General features: G+C 55.4%; 1 protein-coding gene across 4 annotated transcripts in view; it reads right to left on the bottom strand.

Moving 5' to 3' along the window:
* LOC120390898 (LIM homeobox transcription factor 1-alpha-like) overlaps positions 1-10498 on the bottom strand; it is a 61893-nt gene extending 51395 nt beyond the window's left edge. Inside the window, exons 1-2 of one of the 4 annotated variants that reach the window (XM_039513868.1) lie at positions 10304-10498; positions 8376-8456 (exon numbers count right to left, since the gene is read on the bottom strand). In XM_039513868.1, the coding sequence (XP_039369802.1) occupies positions 8376-8433 (58 nt within the window). In that variant the 5' untranslated portion in view covers positions 8434-8456; positions 10304-10498. Of the gene's footprint in view, positions 1-1502; positions 1656-2318; positions 2422-8375; positions 8457-9516; positions 9685-10303 lie in introns of those variants that run through there. The other 3 variants (XM_039513870.1, XM_039513872.1, XM_039513871.1) reach the window with 3 other exon arrangements.
* Positions 10499-18117: the final 7619 nt, after the last annotated feature.

Genomic DNA, 18117 nt, shown 5'->3' with positions numbered 1-18117 from the left:
GTGCTAAACCAGTTAAAATAGCGAGAGCTCTAGAGACTTGGGATTTTTTCCCTGGACGTTATCATCACATAAATCTATGGCTACCCTTCAAAGGCTTCCCTGCAATAACTCCAAGATAGAGGAGTGCACGTGGGTAATAAATACGCTGTCTGGAGCATTGGATCTGGGCACTAGGCCGAGCCAGGCAGGTACTAGGTACCTTAGCCGAGTGCACTATCTCCACAGCCATCATGCTGAGCTGCTCCGGTTTCTTAAACCCTTCATTTGTCCTCTCCCTTCACCAGCCCCTTGTTCTTTTATCTTCCTTTGGGCAGAGCTCACCCAGAGCCCCCTGCGGGGGTGCGAGAGGTGCCAGCTAGTCACATAGGGGGCTTAAGTAGGGCCTAGGCCTCATGCTGAGCCCTGCCCAGGGGTAGGGGTGGGGTTAGGGCCTTGTGCTGGGGCCTGCCGGGGTGAGACAGGCCTGAGGGTGGGCCTGTCCAAGGGCAAGGGGTCTGTTGGGGCCTGCGTGGCGTGGGGGGGCACGCAGGTCTCTAGGCTTCCCGCTGGGCCTGGTCAGGGTGAGTTTTACCCCATGCGAGCACTAGGGATGTCGCAGTCATGAGAGAACTGGAGTGTCCAACAAAGAAAGGCCATAAAATTCCCTCCTCAGAGATGCTCTGTGCCCCTCTCATCTGGGGACACAAAGCAGCCCTGCTTTGGAAAGGGGCACTGTGGGCACAGCGCTGGGGGAAGTGGCCTGTGTGATTTCTAGGCAGTCTGCAAAGATAGAAGGGAAGTGTTGATTTTCCAGCCTTGCAAAACTCACTACCTAGGGGATCTGAGAGGCAAGCGGGGGCAGTAGGCAGCCCTGGTCACGCACCCTCCAATAATAAAGGTTCTGTGAGCCAAATCAGCCCCTCAGCAACACCTGTGCAGGTGCCTCGCACTCAGCAGAGTGTCACAATTCAGTTATCTGCAACAGGTGTGACAGAGGACAGAGCCTGCCCAAGCAACGGACTAACCAACAATTCTGATGACGTATGAGCCAGGCTAGAATCCAGAGGCCTGATGCCTTGGCCCCTCGCACCTCATGCATTCACTTTCTGCAGCGTAGAGTGAGTGTAAAAAGTTACTCTCTCAATGTGGTAGCTGTCTACATTCATGTCCTTGCACAGGGGTAAATCACAGTACCCGGCGCAGGGTAAAGGAGAATCAGGCTCTGTGCTTTTCAGATTTTACTTCCTATCTTAGACTGGGAAGTCTCTGGAGCCCAGCCTGGTCTGTGTTATTTGTTTGTACAATGGGGCCCTTCGGTGTTACTGCAAACCGTAGTCGTGATTCGAATGCAGGTGCCAGGAGAGCCCTAACCCTGCATGGCCTGACTCTGCCTTGGCTCTGTCCCAGCCTCTGCCATTAGACAATCATTTCCTGCTGCATCTCGCTACTTAAGCAGGATTCAGCAGCAATAACCTCTGCCAACAGGAGCTGCCTCCCCACCAGGCTCTCACCAAACCACATACTTGCCAATATGGAAGAAGATCAGCAGATATTCTTGTGGCCTGGGAGAGGGAAGCAAGAGCAGAGGAAGCCGCTGAATTTGGTGGAGGAATATTAGTGCTGGGATGGTTTGGGAAAGTGGCAGCTCACAGAAACGCAGCCCCGGCCTCCTGAGCTCTTTTACTGCCAGTATGTTGGAGTCCAGCAGTTTGGGAACTGCTGCGATCGGTGCCTAAAGTAGTGTGGGAAACGGGTGCGTGGGAAGTCTAACCATAGCCTGGGAGCAGCAGCTTGGACGAGGGCTTGTCTACACAGACGTCCAGGGAATTAATCTAAATTAACTAATGGTGTGAATTTGAAGTGGCTTAGTTAAACCACAGTGAATCCTTGTGTGGATGCTGTTATGCAGAATTAAACTGACCTTAATTTGGGTTAGTGTAGTGAATTGTGTTTAGATCGCTTTAACTCTGAATACCAGCATCCACACAGGGATTTAATTGTATTTTTTACTTCATACATCTGATGAAGTGGGTTCTAGCCCACGAAAGCTTATGCCCAAATACATTTGTTAGTCTCTAAAGTGCCACAAGGACTCCTCATTTTTTTTGCTAATCCACTTCAGTTTAACACCTTTAGTTAATTTGCAACAATTTCCCATTAAGTGACCTGGCTTGATTTATTTGTATGTATTTATTCTTGCCAAGTCTGTGCCCCCTGGAGAATTCCTCCCACATACACTTTAAACACTGCCCCAATGCTGCTGCTGCTGCTGGGGGCATGAATCAGGGTTCTAGGAAGCAATACCTCCTGCCTCAGGTTTCTCCTGAAGTGTTACTCACTCAGGCTTGCTCTGCTTGGGTTTTGTCTCTGGTCTCTCGCCCACTTTAATCTTTATGTTTTCTCTTATGTTTCTCTCTCTTCTGCCTCCAGCTCTTCTTACCCCAATTTCTTGCCCCTCCCACTGCCTCTGCTTTTTCCTTCATCCTTTCCCCTTTCCTTTCACCAAACTCTCCATGAGGGGAGCCTAGAAGTGATTACAGATAAACATTCATTGCATTTCAGCAGCACAACCCTACAGAGCTCTGTGCACGTGTGGAAAGTCCAGGGCTGGAATAGCAGGAGAGCTGTGGGTCAGGAGTGAGGGGCATCTGAAGAGTTGGGGGAGGAGCCCAAGGCTGGAATAACAGGGACTGTAGGTCACGATTCAGGGACAGTGGAACAGCTGTGTGTGGGAAGCGCAGGACTGGAGTAGTGGAGCCATTTGGAATCTGTGGAGGGGCAATTTGTGAAGGGCCTGCCTTCTCTAGGGCTAGTTGTAGCTAGTCTTTCATGAGTCCCAAACCCACATACAACAGCAAAATGGTCAGAGGCACTTGCCTGGGCTCAGCTCAGCCCAGCCCCATTCTGAGCCAGCTCAGAAAAGGCAGCTGCTAGGATCCTCTTTAGCGCTAAGCTACGGGCCCATCACTAGCCAGCAAGGGCACCTTATCGTTGGTGCATAAAAGCAGGAGAAATCATTTGCAGTAAGTAACATTAATTGGGTTCATCGGGGCTTGTTACCATAGTCGGCACCTTGGGAGACTGAGCATCATGAGTGAAGGTGGCTACTCCCTGCACTTTCCAGCCCCTGCTAGATTTTCCATTCAGGCTCACTAGGACCTGAGCCAGCTCCCCCAGCTGAACTGCTGCCTCTATGATTCATTCCTGAGCAGGGCTACCCGAGTGCTGCTCTGCCAGCAGCCATGGACATTCAGAACTACACCAAGCCATAGACAGCTTTCAGATTCAAACATATTCTGAACTAAACACTGGGGGGAGGGGCTTGCAAGTCAGAGGATGGGGCCAGCTGGAGGGAACAAAACCTATTAGCCCTCTCCCCAGCATCTAAAGGGAAACATCTTGCCCCCAGAGTAATGAGGCAGTGTGGCTTAGTAAGGTGAGCACTAGACTAGGACTCATGAGATCTAGGTTCTATTCCCTGTGGTGAACAGTGACAAGATAGTTCCCCTCCCAGCTGGTTTTGGTTTTGTCTATTCAGCCCATAGGCACTTTGGAGATGGGACTCTTTCTTACCAAGGTCTGCTCCACACACACTATTTGTGCCAGTTAGGGGTGTGACTCCTTACTGATAGAGTCATACCAATGCAACTCCTTGTCTGAACACAGTTGTACCAGGATAGCTTCCTCCCCTCCCCTTAGAGGAACAGTGCAAGGCGGTTGTCTAATAAACACATAGCAATACAGGGGTATGTGGGGTGTAAACATACCCTTCAGAGCAGGGGGGCTGGAACAATTTTTATAGTGGGGGTGCTGAGAGCCATTGAACCAAACTGTAAACTTGTATATAATGGAAACCACTTCAAGTGAGGGGGTACTGCAGCACCCCCCACACCCCTAGTTCCAGCACCTATGCTCCCAAAATAATGTGTGTCAGTGTGCTCATTTTGCCAGGGAAGAGGATAAAAGACCAAAGAAGTGACAGTTGTTAGTCGCATTGCTTAAGCCACTATGGGAAAGCGATCAGATACCACAGTGATGAGACAGGTGTAAGAACCGATACCCGGCTACACCTGGGTACGCACATTTATATTGTTATAACTGCATCCAGCAGGGGGGTTGTGCTGCTTCAGCTAATCCAGGATAGATAAAGCAGCACTTTTGTGTATAGCGGGGGCTTTCCTGCCTGTGCCGCCCCCAGCACATGGACTCTCAATCTCAGCTGGGACCTTTCAGCACTACCGTAATACCCATCATGAAAATGATTCTCTATAAAGGTCACCCAGTTCTACCGTAAAGCCTGTAAGAACTTAGCCACTTAATAATGGCTCTAGCACATGGCAGTGCAGAATGATTGTGTGGTTTGTCCCATGACCTCTGTTGCCTGAACTCACTGTCTCTGAGGCTGCACTAAGCACTATGCGAGCAGACCCCTGCAGTGCATAATTTGTAATGAAAGATGTGCTGGGGCTCAAACAACCTTTTACATCCATAACAGACACAGCAAACCCAGAACTGCTAAGCCTGGAGGTGCCGGGGCTCAGCCCTGGCACAGATTAAGCACTGGCACCCTGGCATTACATGACTGGGACGTGAGAGTATAAACTCTCAGAGCCAGGGCCCATGCTGTATGGAAGGAGTCTAGAACACAGTGGGGGCTGCTGCTGTAATCCAGTTAATTAATAATGGTCCCTCCCCCTCCAACTCATTGTTGCTAGCACGCCCCTGAACTGCATGGGGCCTGCCAGCACTGTCATCACAAGTGAGTAAATTCAGTCAGGACACATTCACTCCAGGTTGCAATGGCTGAGCCCGAGCAGCTGGAAAGCATGTGGGGCGGGGGCTATGATTTGGGGAGAGGAGCTCATTTTTTGAATGATCAAATCAGGTTTTTTTAAACCTTTAAAATTGTTTGCTTTGTGTTTGTCTAGCTTGAAGACACCTTTTTCTTATTCAAAACACTCCACCAGCTCGGAAGAGAGGACCTGATGCCCCTTTAGAAGAAAAACAAATGAAATGCAGCCACAAAGCTCTCTGTTCAGCTACCCTTGCCTGTGAGCTGCTGGATCTGCTACTGCCAGTCATGTAGGATGGAGCTGCAGCACTTCAGTACCAGACCAATTGCAAGAGCGCAGTGAAACTGCACTATGCACACCGAGAAGCATTAAGGCCTCAATTCAGCAGCTCTAAAGCGCCTGCTTAATGTAGGCATATGCTCAAGTTCCATTTGACTTCCGTGAGACCTGAGCATGTGCCAAAAAGTTAAGCATGTGCATAACTATATTGCTGAATAGGGATGGATTCATGCAGGTGCCTAAAATTAAGTACATGCTTTCATGCTTTGTTGAATCAGGGCCCAATGCTGCTTATCCCTAAATATTCAAAAGAGACACCTAAGGGAATGGGAATAGCATAGACAACACTCTGCAGGAGTGGGTCAGGCTCAGGTCTAAACCCACACAAACAAGGAAGGTCCATTTAAAGCAGAAAGGGTGAGGCTGTGGTGCTAGTGCACAGCAGGAGTCAGGATGGGGTGTCAGGGGAGATTCCCTCTTGTTTTGTGGAGGGGCATATGCCAGGCTGTTAGCGACACTCACCTGTCACTAGGGCTGGGGGATCTTGTTTTGCCTAACTTGGAACTGACAGACACTGTGGATTTAAAAGCTTGACTCAGACACAGGGGACAGTAGGGGCTTGTCTTCACTGCAGAATTAGCTCAAGAGTTGCCCCTCGCTTGAGTCCTGTCCACACACAAAACCCCCTTAACTTGTGTGTGGCAGGACTTGTAACTCAAATTGGCTGGCCTGTCAGCTCCTCACCCACTAACAATCACACTGTTCCAGTGTCAGGTTGCTGTGTGACCGCTCTCACTCATGCTACGCTAGGAGCAGAATTAACTCAGGTTTAGAGAAGTTTAAAGTGAAGATATATCCAAGGGTTCATGCCCCAGTTAGGGGGGAGAAAGAAAAGTTTTCATTTAAAAAAAAACTGCCAGGGTTAGATTCCCAAGGGCTCAGTACCCACAGCTGGGGACAGATTTTCAAGAGAGTTCATTTCCCACCAAAGCACCTAAATAAAGATCAGATTTTCTAGAGTGCCCAGCTCCAGAAGTTCCCAGGCTGGGTTCCTCGGAAAGTGTGGCCCATGGTCTTTGTCTGGAGCTGATTTTTTTGTTCCCATGGAAATATTTGACTTTTCATCAAAACTCCAAAAACTGTTGGTGTTTTTGTTTGACCAAAAGTTTTCTGTGGAAAGGAAAATGTATGGGGACAGCATCTCATTTAGTAAAAAACCCAGTTTTCTGTCCAATAACAGTTTCAATGAAAGATTTCAAACCAGCTCTGTTTTCATCCCATTGGCTGTACGGTGTGTAACAGGGGTTCAGGACCCCTCAGGGGGTCACAAGATTATTATTATATGGGGGGGTCACGAGCTGTCAGCCTCCACCCCAAACCCACTTTGCATCCAGCATTTAAAATGTTAAATACATTAAAAAAGTGTTTTTAATGTATAAGGGGGGGGTCACACTCAGAGGCTTGCTATGTGAAAGGGGTCACCAGTACAGAAGTTTGAGAACCCCTGGTGTGTATCTTTCTGTGGTTGGGTTTTGCGGTGACTGCAACCCCTTACAAAAAGCATAAGCTTCCCCGTTAGGGGTTTCGAGGGGATTCTTTAATACTTAAGTAGCTTTTGGGAGAGGGAGTAGGAACAGATATTAAAATGGAGAACAAAGGTATGTGAACTTGAGCTAGCTCTGAGTCACAAAACTTCAGATGCTGCGAGGTTCCCCCTCCTTGTTCAAAACACACTTTACGTTATATTATTAAAAGACCAAGTGAGCCTGTTGCCAAGGATTACGCCATGTGGAATGCCACAGAGCCCTGCCCAGGGCCAGCCTGTATTGTGATTCACTGACACCGGCCGTGTGAGCAGGAGGGCTGAAGGCACGGTCAGTAATTCACACCTGGAGTTTTGTTAGGCACAAGGCCAAGCACCCAGCAATAACTTATACCCTTCGCATCGTTGGATTGTTCTCTTTATAAGTGGGAATGCTGCTTGTCTGTATAATATCTAATCCCTGGTAGAGTCACAACCTCCTCAGAAGGGGCTGGACTTGAAACGGGAAGTAAACAAGCCTCTGACATTTTGGATCCTACGGACTGCAAGGCTTTAAACTTAATGGGTAGAAAATGCAGCAGTTTGAGTTTAAAAACATGACAGTTTAAAAATCTTGTTCCTGTTCCGAGGGGGGCACTGGCGAGATGGCGAATGAGTCCCAGTCAGAAAAATGTGCAGCATTAATTTAAAGGGCAAACTGCTTTCAAGAGTCCCATTGCAATGGAAGTTTGCTGATTCCTTACCAAATTCATTCATAGATTCTAAGGCCAGAAGGGATGTGGTCATCTGGTCTCACCGTCTGTGCAACAGGCCACAGGAGTTTCCTGTATTATTTCCTGCTTAAGGTCCAGTGACTGGGCTTGACAGAGTCGATCTTATAGAAAAATTCCACCTTAATTCAGAGATGGCCCTGACGGAAAGTCCCCCACAACCCTTGGCAAGTTGCTCCAATGGTTAATTAGCCTCACTGTGCACCTGGTTTCATCTGCAACTTCCAGCCATTAGATCTGGTTAGCACCAGAGTGAAGAGCTTCCTATTAGCCAATTTCTGCCCTTCAATAGACACTCGTGGACTCGGATCAAGTCACCCCTCTACCTTCTCTTTGTCAGCTACACAGAGGAGTCTATCCAGAGGCAGAATTAGCTCGTTTGGGGCCCGCGGCAGGGATATTTTGGGGCGCCCCTTACCCCTCCCCCACGCCGTAACAAATACCGGAATGGCATGATTTTCACAAACCACAAAATCCTCCAGCACAAGACACGGGCATTTGTAAAACACTCCCCGTAAATAACGGGCTGTATTGGGGGGTAATACTCAATCGGGGCCGGACACCGCTCGGGTTAGTCAGCCCCATGCTGCTGCCATCACAGATCTGTCACCGGCAGGTTTTCCAACCCTCATCTCATTCTCCTGCCCCGAGCCCTCTCCCATTTAGCAGCATCCCTCAATTCATGCTCATGCTCAGGCCCCGCACCCAGACTCACACCAAACTGCCCGGCTGTGTGAACTCAAAGCCACGTCGTTCTCTCAGCCCCAATCTGTGTGTAGACAAGCAGCGGCGCTGGAACAAGGGGGCTGCCGCAGCCCCAGGCTTGGAGCAGTAACAAACACCGAATCCATCAGCAGCCCCGGTGTAGACAAGCCCCGGCTCTGTTTTCCAGCTCTGGTTGAGAGGGGGCTCCGGACAGTCAGCAGTGATGGGGTGTGACCCAGCCAGCCCACTCCCTACCGGGGGAGGAGGGTCTGTCTCTCGGCTGCCCCAGGACAGACAGACACTCACCGAAGCCCAGCACCGGGGTGGCCTGCTGCAGGCAGGATGGCGCCTCCTCTGTCTTCATGCTCCAGCCGGGCTGGGGGGAACCTGGTGGGGGAGGGAATGGGTTAGTACCGGCAGGGGATGGGGACCGGGAGGGGTTGCCCTGGGCCTGGGGAGGGGTCAGGAAACCAGGGGGGGAAGGAAGATCCTCTGAGCTGGAGAGGGAACCTCCCGGGGTGGGAGCTGAGCTGGAGGGGGAGACAGCCCCAGGAGAGGAGACCGCGGAGCCTAGCCCCGGAGTCCTGCAACAGAGCCACTCTTCCCACTCCAGCCTGTGCAGGTCTGTCTCCCCCCCATGCCCCCATCCCCACAGCTCCTCCTGTCCCCCGTCTGTCCGGCCACTAATCTTCTTGTCTGTCCCCACAGCTCAGCATGTCCCCCTGTCCGTCCGTCCGCCCCGTCTCCGCCGCACAAATTAATCCGCTGGTCTCTTTACCTGGGTCGGGGCAATGAAGAACCTCCCCCGCCACCATTATCGACCTCCAGGCTTCCCGAGCCGTGTGGGGGCAGAGCCCCCAGCGGTTACCCCGGCTCAGCCCCGGCGAGCTACGGATCGTCACTGGGGTGGGTTATGGGGCCGGGATGGGGCAGGCTGGTGGGGTAGGTTACAGGGGCAAGTTATGGGGCAGGATGGGTTCGTTATGGGGCGGATAATGGGGGAGAAGATGGGACAAACGTGGGGGTGGGTAATGGGGCGGATACCGGGGCGGAGGTGGGGCGGATAACGGGCTCGGACGTGGGGTTCTCGGCCCCCAGCCCCGGGGCGGGGAGAATCCCACCCCGCGTTTCCGCCTGTTGCTTTAATCCCCGGAGCCGAGGTGGGTTTTTACCCACCCCGCTCCCGGGCGGGCAGCGCCCCGCAGGCGCCTCCTTCCCCCGCCGGGTCTCGCTGGGTTCGGCTCGAGGCTCGCGGTTCTGGTTCGCTACCCGCCCGGCGCCTCTGGGTCCAGCGAGCCCCGCGGAGCCGCTTTGATGGAACCACAACGAATTCTCTGCCCCTGCGCCCCGGAGCCCGCTCGCCCCGGCCGGCCCCGGCCGGGTAAAGTCCCTGCAGCCCCCCGGCCGCCCCCCGGCCCCCAGCCCCGCTCCCGCGACCCGCATTCACCTGCGGCGCGTCCTTCCCTTCGGTGCCGCAGCCGCCGCTCGCCTGACAACGGGGCCGGGCCGGCGCCGCGGAATCGGAACCAACGAAATTTCGTTCGTTCCTCGGGTTCGTTGCCCCAGTCCCCGGCGCTTTGGTGTCCTTCGTGCGGAGCTTTCCCGGGCCCGCGGGGTTCGCGTTTCGCCGCAGTAATTTCGGGGCGAGCGCCGGGCTCCCCGCGCTAACGAGCCTGCCCGGTTTCAGCCGCCGACCCCCCCGGTTCGGTCCCGGCTCGGCCGCGTTCGTTTCTCTGGGACTTGCCCGCAGACGGGGGCGGGTCGCTGCCTGCTGGCGGGGGCTGTGGCTGCGCGGCGGGTTCGGGTCCGGGTCCCGAACCGGGAGTTCGGGGCTGCTCCGCCCGCGCGTGCAGATTTACACGCGGTTCTCCCGCGGGGCAGCACCCCGCTCTCCCCCCGCCCGGCTCCGCAAAGAGCCCAGAACCTGCCCGGGCTGGACGGGCAGAGCACGGAGCTGGCGCGCCCCTCACCACTGGGGCGGGGCGGGGGCTGCAGCCTTGGGGGATTGTCACTCCCCATGAAGTGCCAGGGACGCCCACGCAGCGCCCGGGAAATTGGGGGGAGGGGGGTGAGCCCGGCCAGGAGGGCAGCTGGGTCCCAGGGTCTCCATTCACCAGGGATAAGTTGGTACCTCTGAGCTGAGACCCCCGCCCCATGGGTGCCCCCCGGCCCGTGCACCCACCCCCCGGCGCAGCGACGCGGGGAGGAGAACAGACAAAAATCCCGACACCTACCAGGGTTGGAGGCTGGGCCAGCGCCGGCTGCGATGCCAGAGCCAGAGACTTCCCCGGCCGCTCCCGCTGCTAACGGGGGGCGGGGGGTCCTATTGTCTGAGGCCGGGAGGATCCGGGGGAGAAAGTAGCGCTGCTGCTCCCAGACACAACGAGTCCGTGCCCGGCTACCGGGGCGCCCCCGGCCCCCGTCCGCCTCGCCCCCACCCCCAGAGCGAGCGAGCTTCAGAGGCCAGCGCCTGGGTCCCCGGCGAGCCTCGCCCACCCGCCTCTGCAGCCCCCGGAGCCCGGGCTCCGCAGGGGGCAATAGGGAGACCCGAATTCGAGGAGTTTTTAAAGGGCTGTTCCGGGGCGGGGCGTTTCCTATCGGCCCGAGGGGGTCGATCACACGCATCAATTCGAAGTGAAGCCAGCCCCGGTGTCTCCGAGCCGGAGCCAGCGGGGTTCCCGGCTGCAGACCCAAGCGCAGATCCGCTCCGGGGCGGGCAGGAGGGTGAAGGGTCGGCGGTGGAAGTGGGGCACTGGCCAGGCCCGGCGGGAGAAGCCTGGGGTCGGGTTATACGGACCGGCAGTCAGTCTATAGAGACCGGGGCAGGCCCAGCGGGAGAAACCTGGGGTCGGGTTATACGGACCGGCAGTCAGTCTATAGAGACCGGGGCAGGCCCAGCGGGAGAAGCCTGGGGTCGGGTTATACGGACCGGCAGTCAGTCTATAGAGACCGGGGCAGGCCCAGCGGGAGAAGCCTGGGGTCGGGTTATACGGACCGGCAGTCAGTCTATAGAGACCGGGCAGGCCCAGCGGGAGAAGCCTGGGGTCGGGTTATACGGACCGGCAGTCAGTCTATAGAGACCCGGGCAGGCCCAGCGGGAGAAGCCTGGGGTCGGGTTATACGGACCGGCAGTCAGTCTATAGAGACCGGGGCAGGCCCAGCGGGAGAAACCTGGGGTCGGGTTATACGGACCGGCAGTCAGTCTATAGAGACCCGGGCAGGCCCGGCGGGAGAAGCCTGGGGTCGGGTTATACGGACCGGCAGTCAGTCTATAGAGACCGGGGCAGGCCCAGCGGGAGAAGCCTGGGGTCGGGTTATACGGACCGGCAGTCAGTCTATAGAGACGGGGCAGGCCCAGCAGGAGAAGCCTGGGGTCGGGTTATACGGACCGGCAGTCAGTCTATAGAGACCTGGGCAGGCCCAGCGGGAGAAGCCTGGGGTCGGGTTATACGGACCGGCAGTCAGTCTATAGAGACCCGGGCAGGCCCAGCGGGAGAAGCCTGGGGTCGGGTTATACGGACCGGCAGTCAGTCTATAGAGACCGGGGCAGGCCCAGCGGGAGAAGCCTGGGATCGGGTTATACGGACCGGCAGTCAGTTTATAGAGACCGGGGCAGGCCCAGACCAGGCGTTTGGTTGTGAGTACCGGGGGAAAGGTGCGGGGAGTCCCGGGCCAGGGGCCATGCTGCGGTCCCCGTCGGATTGTGGGGTCACCGCGATGCCACTGCACCAGCTCCTGCCAGGCGTTATAATGCGACAGGGCCATATCCCGGCCTGGGGAGTCACCCGCAGCGAACAGGCAGTGGAGCGGGCCGGGGCCTGGGGCTGAGCCCACCGGCACCTGTGGAGAGACAGGCCAGCCTGGGCGAGGGGTCTGAGTGGCTGTGACAGACCCCACGCGTGACCGCGCCCCGGGGGCTGCTCGGAGCGGGGCAGTGAGCGGTCAGCTCAGGGCACAGACGGCCCTGCTCCGTGACTGCTTCTCACCGCACCTGCTGGCGGGGCAAAGGGCAGGATCCCCCCACAGGAATGGACAGGGCCCGGGCACAGCGGCCGGGCGATTTGCGACGGTCCTTACAGGCCGGATCCGCTGGGCTCGGGTTAATCCGATTTGTGTAACAAACCGAAGCTGGGTAAAGCGTGTAAAAAGTGTCCCAAACCGAATCTACACTCTCCCTCCCCCCGCATTACCTGCCCCAAACCGAACCTACACTCCCCCCTCCCCCCGCATTACCTGCCCCAAACCGAACCTACACTCCCCCTCCCCCCGCATTTACTGCCCCACACGGGATCTAAACTCACCCCCCATTAACTGCCCCAAACCGAATCTACACTCACCCCCCACCACCGCATTACCTGCCCCACACGGGATCTAAACTCACCCCCGCATTACCTGCCCCAAACCGAATCTACACTCACCCCCCCCCCCCCGCATTAACTGCCCCAAACCGAACCTACACTCCCCTCCCCGCATTTACTGCCCCACACGGGATCTAAACTCACCCCCATTACCTGCCCCAAACCGAACCTACACTCCCCCTCCCCCCGCATTTACTGCCCCACACGGGATCTAAACTCACCCCCGCATTACCTGCCCCAAACCGAATCTACACCCCTCGCATTAACTGCCCCAAACCGGATCCCGAACCGACCCCGCAGCGGGTCCAGGGTCCCCTCTCCTGTGGGGGAGGGGGAGGGCGGGGGGACCGGGGCAGCCCCGCAAGGGGAGTCAGGGGCGCCCAGGGACGCGTCCCCAGTCTTGGCTTCGGGGTGTTTAAGGCGCAGACACATTAATCCGCACGGTCCGTTCATCGCAATTAGCAGCCGCAGGCCCGGCTGGAGGAGGGCGGCGGGCTGCGGACCCTTTGGGGCTGTAGGGGGCACCGCCCCTCCCTGGTGCCTGGGCTGGGGGGCTGAGCAATGAAGGCGGGGGCGATGGGGTGTAGGGGATGAACGGGGTGAGGGCTGGGCACAGGGGTGGGGATGAAAGGCGTGTGGGGATGAGGGTGGGGTGGGGCTGGGCATGGGGGCTGCAGGGGATGAAGGGGGTGGGGAGTTTGGGGGGGGATGAGAGGTGGGGCTGGGCATAGGGGCTGCAGGGGATGAAGGGGTGGGAGTTTGGGGGTGGGGATGAGGGTGGGGTGGGGCTGGGCATGGGGGCTGCAGGGGATGAAGGGGGAGTTTGGGGGTGGGGATGAGGGTGGGGGTGGGGCTGGGCATGGGGGCTGCAGGGGATGAAGGGTGGGGGCTGAGAAGAGGTGGTACAGGGGATGAAGTGGGGCGGGGCTGGGCGTAGGGGCTGCAGAGGATGAAGGGGAGTTTGGGGGTGGGGATGAAGGCGGGTGTGGGGCTGGGCATGGGGCTGCAGGGGATGGAGGCGGGGGGGGAATTCGGGGGGATGAAAGGGGCGGGGGTGGGGGGATGAAGTGGGGCGGGGGCGGCAGGGGGATGAAGGGGGGGGCGGGAAGAAGAGCGGGTGGGGGGGATGAAGGGGGTGCCAAGAACTGGCTGGGCGGTTCCAGGGTTTTTCTTGCCAACATTTTCATGCACAAAAAAACTGAAGAAAATTCTCAACAGCGAGAAAGCCCAGAACCCCCCTCCCGCTCCCTGGGACCCCTTGTTATGCCCCCCGGACCTTGCCCCATCATGGCCCCTCAGATTATCCCCCCCCCCACATACACACACTCCCCAGAGATCCTTTTCTCTGTTTCATGGATTGGGGTTTTACCTGGGATATAATTGGGGGCCCTGGGACCCTCTCAGGGGAGCAGGTAGGTGGGGGTGGGGGCTGAAACTGGCCTGAGGAGTGTCAGATGCCCCAGGGTGCACAAGGCCCCCTTACTGGAGCCCTTATTTCTGGTAGAGAAGTAACCAGCAGCCCTGGGTCCCTGCCCCAGCCTGCTGCCCAGGCGGGGCTGGGCTGGGCTGGGCGAGGGCCTGCACCTGGCCAGCAGGGGGCACTGGGGGGCCTGACCTGCCCACGCACCACAGGTGTGTGACTCTCGCTAGGACCAAGGCCCTGAAATGTCCCTTAGGCCGCACAGCCTGGGCAGCATTGTCCAGGGTGCAGCAGCGACCCCGGCCCACCATTTCCTGCCCCCGTCCCTCACCTGTGCTCAGCCAAGGCTGGTGCTGGGAGGCCTCTGCTGCCCTCATCAGCCATTGTCACCCCGTTTTTAAATTAAATCTAAAAACAAATGTGTTTGGTTTAACTAAAAGTTTAGATGTTTGGCAGCAAACGTGTGTGTGTGTGTGTGTGTGTGTGTGTGTGTGTGTGTGTGTGTGTGTGTGTGTGTGTGTGTGTGTGTGTGTGTGTGTGTGTGTGTGTGTGTGTGTGTGTGTGTGTGTGTGTGTGTGTGTGTGTGTGTGTGTGTGTGTGTGTGTGTGTGTGTGTGTTTTCATTCCCTCCCTCCTGTTTTGAAGGGGGAAGAAGGGACGCAGGGTGGAGGAGGACCCAAAACCCCCAAACCGGAATTGTTTGGAGTTTTGTTCTGTTGAAAATTTTCCCAAAAGGTTTGGGTGAAATTTGCAGTTTCTTTTTTAACTTGTCACAGCTGATCCTGCCCATTCTCTGACCTGCTCTAGCCCCCAGGTACTTTTCTAGTCCCCCTGGCTAGAGCTCTCCCTTCCAGCCATGGCCTTTTCTAGTACGCGTCCCCTGGCAGTTGCAATGCATGCTGGTGCCAGGCCTTGGAGTGCAGCAGCTTCTTGGCAAAATCTCTCCCCAGGCAGCCGCTACAGATGGAGGAGCTGAGGTTTCTAACATGTGATCAATCTCATGTAATGGCGGCACCGTGGAAGGCCCTGCTGCCGGAGGAGATTCTGGGGAAGCGCAGCCCACTTCCCCTGGCTGAGCAGGACCCTCTCCGCCCCGTGAGTGATTAAGTGTGGGGGGAAACCTCAGCATTCGCCATCCAGTCCCACCTACTCATGCTAGCCCCTGCCAGAGTAACAATGGGCCCCAGCTTTCCAGACGGCCTCACTCCACCTTGAAGAGACAGAGGCAGATTGACCCTCTGAAGGCCGCAGCACATTAGGGGGTCCCACCTGTGTACAGGCAGGCCGATGGACTGTGCTGCTTGGTGACTCCGACAGTGGCACCTGCCAACCACTCCCAATCCCCAGCCTTCTGGGGACTCGCCCGTATAAACTCTCTGGCGAACGCTGTCCACCAATGAAATGCAGAGGAAGAGCGTATCGGCCCCCTGGGCTACAGCAGCTGCCTGGCTATTTAACATGTGCACAGAGCCGCCCAACTGTGCATCCTCCCCACCCCAACCAAGCTAAGGGATGCAGGAAGTGGCTGGCACCTTCATATCCATCCCAGCTATTGCGTATGCTAAACATCGTCCCTTTGACGAGGTGGCTCTCCGAGCTCTCAGAGTCGGGGCTTGGCAAGGCACAGCCCACTGGTCGCTTTTACCCTCAAACTCCAACGGGAACAAAGGTGACAGACTTGTCTGCAAGATATTCTTGCTCCAGGAGAAGGATCCGACTCAAATCCTTCATGCTGGCACTTGAACCTTGACAACTGCTGCCCATGCCCCAGCCAGAATTAGAACCTAGCTCCACTCCAGGGGCCTCTCAGAGGGAGCCTGTGTTTAACGGCTTGGCACTGGGCAGAGCCAGGACACCTGGGTTCAATTCCCAGCTCTGCCTCTGATCTGGGCCTTGGTTTCTGTCTTGCCTCTTTAGACTTCAAGCTCTGCAGAGCAGGGATTGTGTCAGGCGCAGTGCGATGGGGCCCTGCTACACAGAAGAGTGAGACACCACCCCAGCCTGCCTCTGGAGCTCGCTCTCACTCTGTGCTTGTCCCGCGCCTAGCACAATGGGTCTCTAGGGGCAGGCCCTGCCTTAGCAGCTCAGATTTATGCCAGGGCACATGACTGGAGAATCCAGCCCCAGGCCTTCACCAGGAATACAGGCTTGGGCCCTAGGTGTCTGTACATCAGAGGTTATTAATCTGTTTTGTATACAAGAATCTTTTGTATAGCCCCCAGCACACGGGAGTCCTGCTCCATGCGTGGGGTCCAAGGCCCTCCCGTAACACACCTAATAAACCGTGTTAGCATCACTCCTACCTCATGTGCCTCCTCCTAATCCAGACAGGGGATGTCTGATTTGCTAGGTCAATGGGACTGGTGGGTGCTCAGAGCGCCAGGGGCTCTGAATTCAACATCACCCATTTCACTTCCAACTTGGCTGTTTTTATTAGGAATGTGATAACCCCATGTAAGCTGCTGTGAGTGCTGAGAACTAAGGGGATGTACAATGCAGGTCTGTAAAATGGGAATAACGAGTCGCCTCCTTTGTGGACTGATTGATGAGAAGAGCTAGGTAGTATTAATTATTTATTATCACCACAGTGCTCAGGGGTGGCAGGGCAGCAACAGCCCCCCAGCCAAATAGTTTTACTGTCAGGCCTGCAATTTGCAGCCTGTTCAATTTCTTTTTCTAGTGTACAATGAAGAAAGGAGAGAAAGTGCAGGAGACAGCAAAGGAAGCTGTTCTTTATGCTGAGTACAACTTTCCATGTAGAGGGCTCTGCTGCGGGCTGAAGGGCGCCATCTGCTGCACACAGATTATAACTACAGCTAGTTGTACATTTTCCATCAAGAGTTGACAAAATGGACATTATCTTCCAAGTTATCTTTTTCAATATTTTTTGGGGGGGAGGGATGTGCAGGTGAAATCGTTTGGTTATAAATGGAAAGTGTTTGTTTTTTGTTGGCTGAAAAACAATTATTGGGGTGGGGGGTGGTTTCAATAATTTCCCCCATATTTTTCAAAGTCACATGTTGACAAAAATGAAGTTTTTCACAGGGAACTAATTTCCAGACCAGCTGCTGCTGAACCAAACCATGTCTGATGCAGAGAGATGTATCTGTCACTATCCCTCGCTGAAGACTTTTCCGGCCACCAGAATTATCTGACCCCAGAGCTTTCCCTGTGTAGGGAATATGAGAGTCACATGCCACAGAGAGAGAATTCCTGGAGGAAACAGCACCAGGGTTTGTAGGGTGGGGGAAGAGACCTCAGAGTTTTGCAGAGGGGCTGGAACAATGTGTATGGTGGGGTGCTTAGAGCCATTGAACCAAACTGCAAACCCTGCATATAATGGAAACCGCTGCAAGCCAGGGGGGGTGGGAGCACCCCTAGTTCCAGCACTTGTGGAGTAAACAAATCCACAGAAGCTAACAGAGCTGCAGATGCGGCCGTTAACTCTGAATTTACATAGCATTAGAGGATTCACATCCGAGAGGGCCACTGCCTGAGCTAGTCTGGGATCACCCCCATCTCATACCAAGGGTCCATCTATTCCATCAGTGGCCGCTGCTCATTGCTTCAGAGGAAAAACAGACCCTCCCCTCTGGCAATATAACTAGCACTACAGAGGGAAAGAATTTCTTCCTAATCCCCACTACAATTCCTCTAACCTCACGATCAGAGCTTGCAGAGATGGCTATAAATGCTATTAACGGGCATACCCTGTACCTAGGGACTGTGCCTGAGGGCAGGGAATCGCACACTGGATAAATCTGTGTTTGCTCTTATCGATCCTAAATTGGCTACTTTCCCCCTGATTGCATCAAACTTTGCCCTGTGCTCTCATTATGTCACCTGCTAAAAAGAGGGAGGGCACAGATCCCACTGCGGCCTCTTGTGGTTTTCAGCAGACTCTGCATATTGTTTTCCTGTAACTTTCCAAGTGCATCCACGCGTGACCCACAAGTCTGCGGATGTTACCGAGGTGCCCAACCCACCGAGGACGCGAGTCTGTTACAGCCAGAGTTGATTGAAAAACGAAAACAGATGCAATTTGGGGGTGGGGAGATGGGATGGATTTTGAAAATTTGGTTATTTTTGAAAACTTCACAACTTGTTTTCATTTTTTTCCCCAAAAAATAATTTTTTACCCAAATTTTTTGGTTTCAAATTTTTCCCATTTTCACTCTTTCCCCCTCCCTTTTTCACTTCGTGGCATGGAGAGGGGCAGTGAAAACCCCAGACCATTCTGAAAACTAATTTTTAAAATTTGTAGAAGCAGC

This window comes from Mauremys reevesii, linkage group 25, assembly GCF_016161935.1.
Source record: "Mauremys reevesii isolate NIE-2019 linkage group 25, ASM1616193v1, whole genome shotgun sequence".
In the NCBI taxonomy this organism is placed as follows: Eukaryota; Metazoa; Chordata; order Testudines; family Geoemydidae; genus Mauremys; species Mauremys reevesii.
This window is presented reverse-complemented; position numbering and strand designations above follow the sequence as displayed.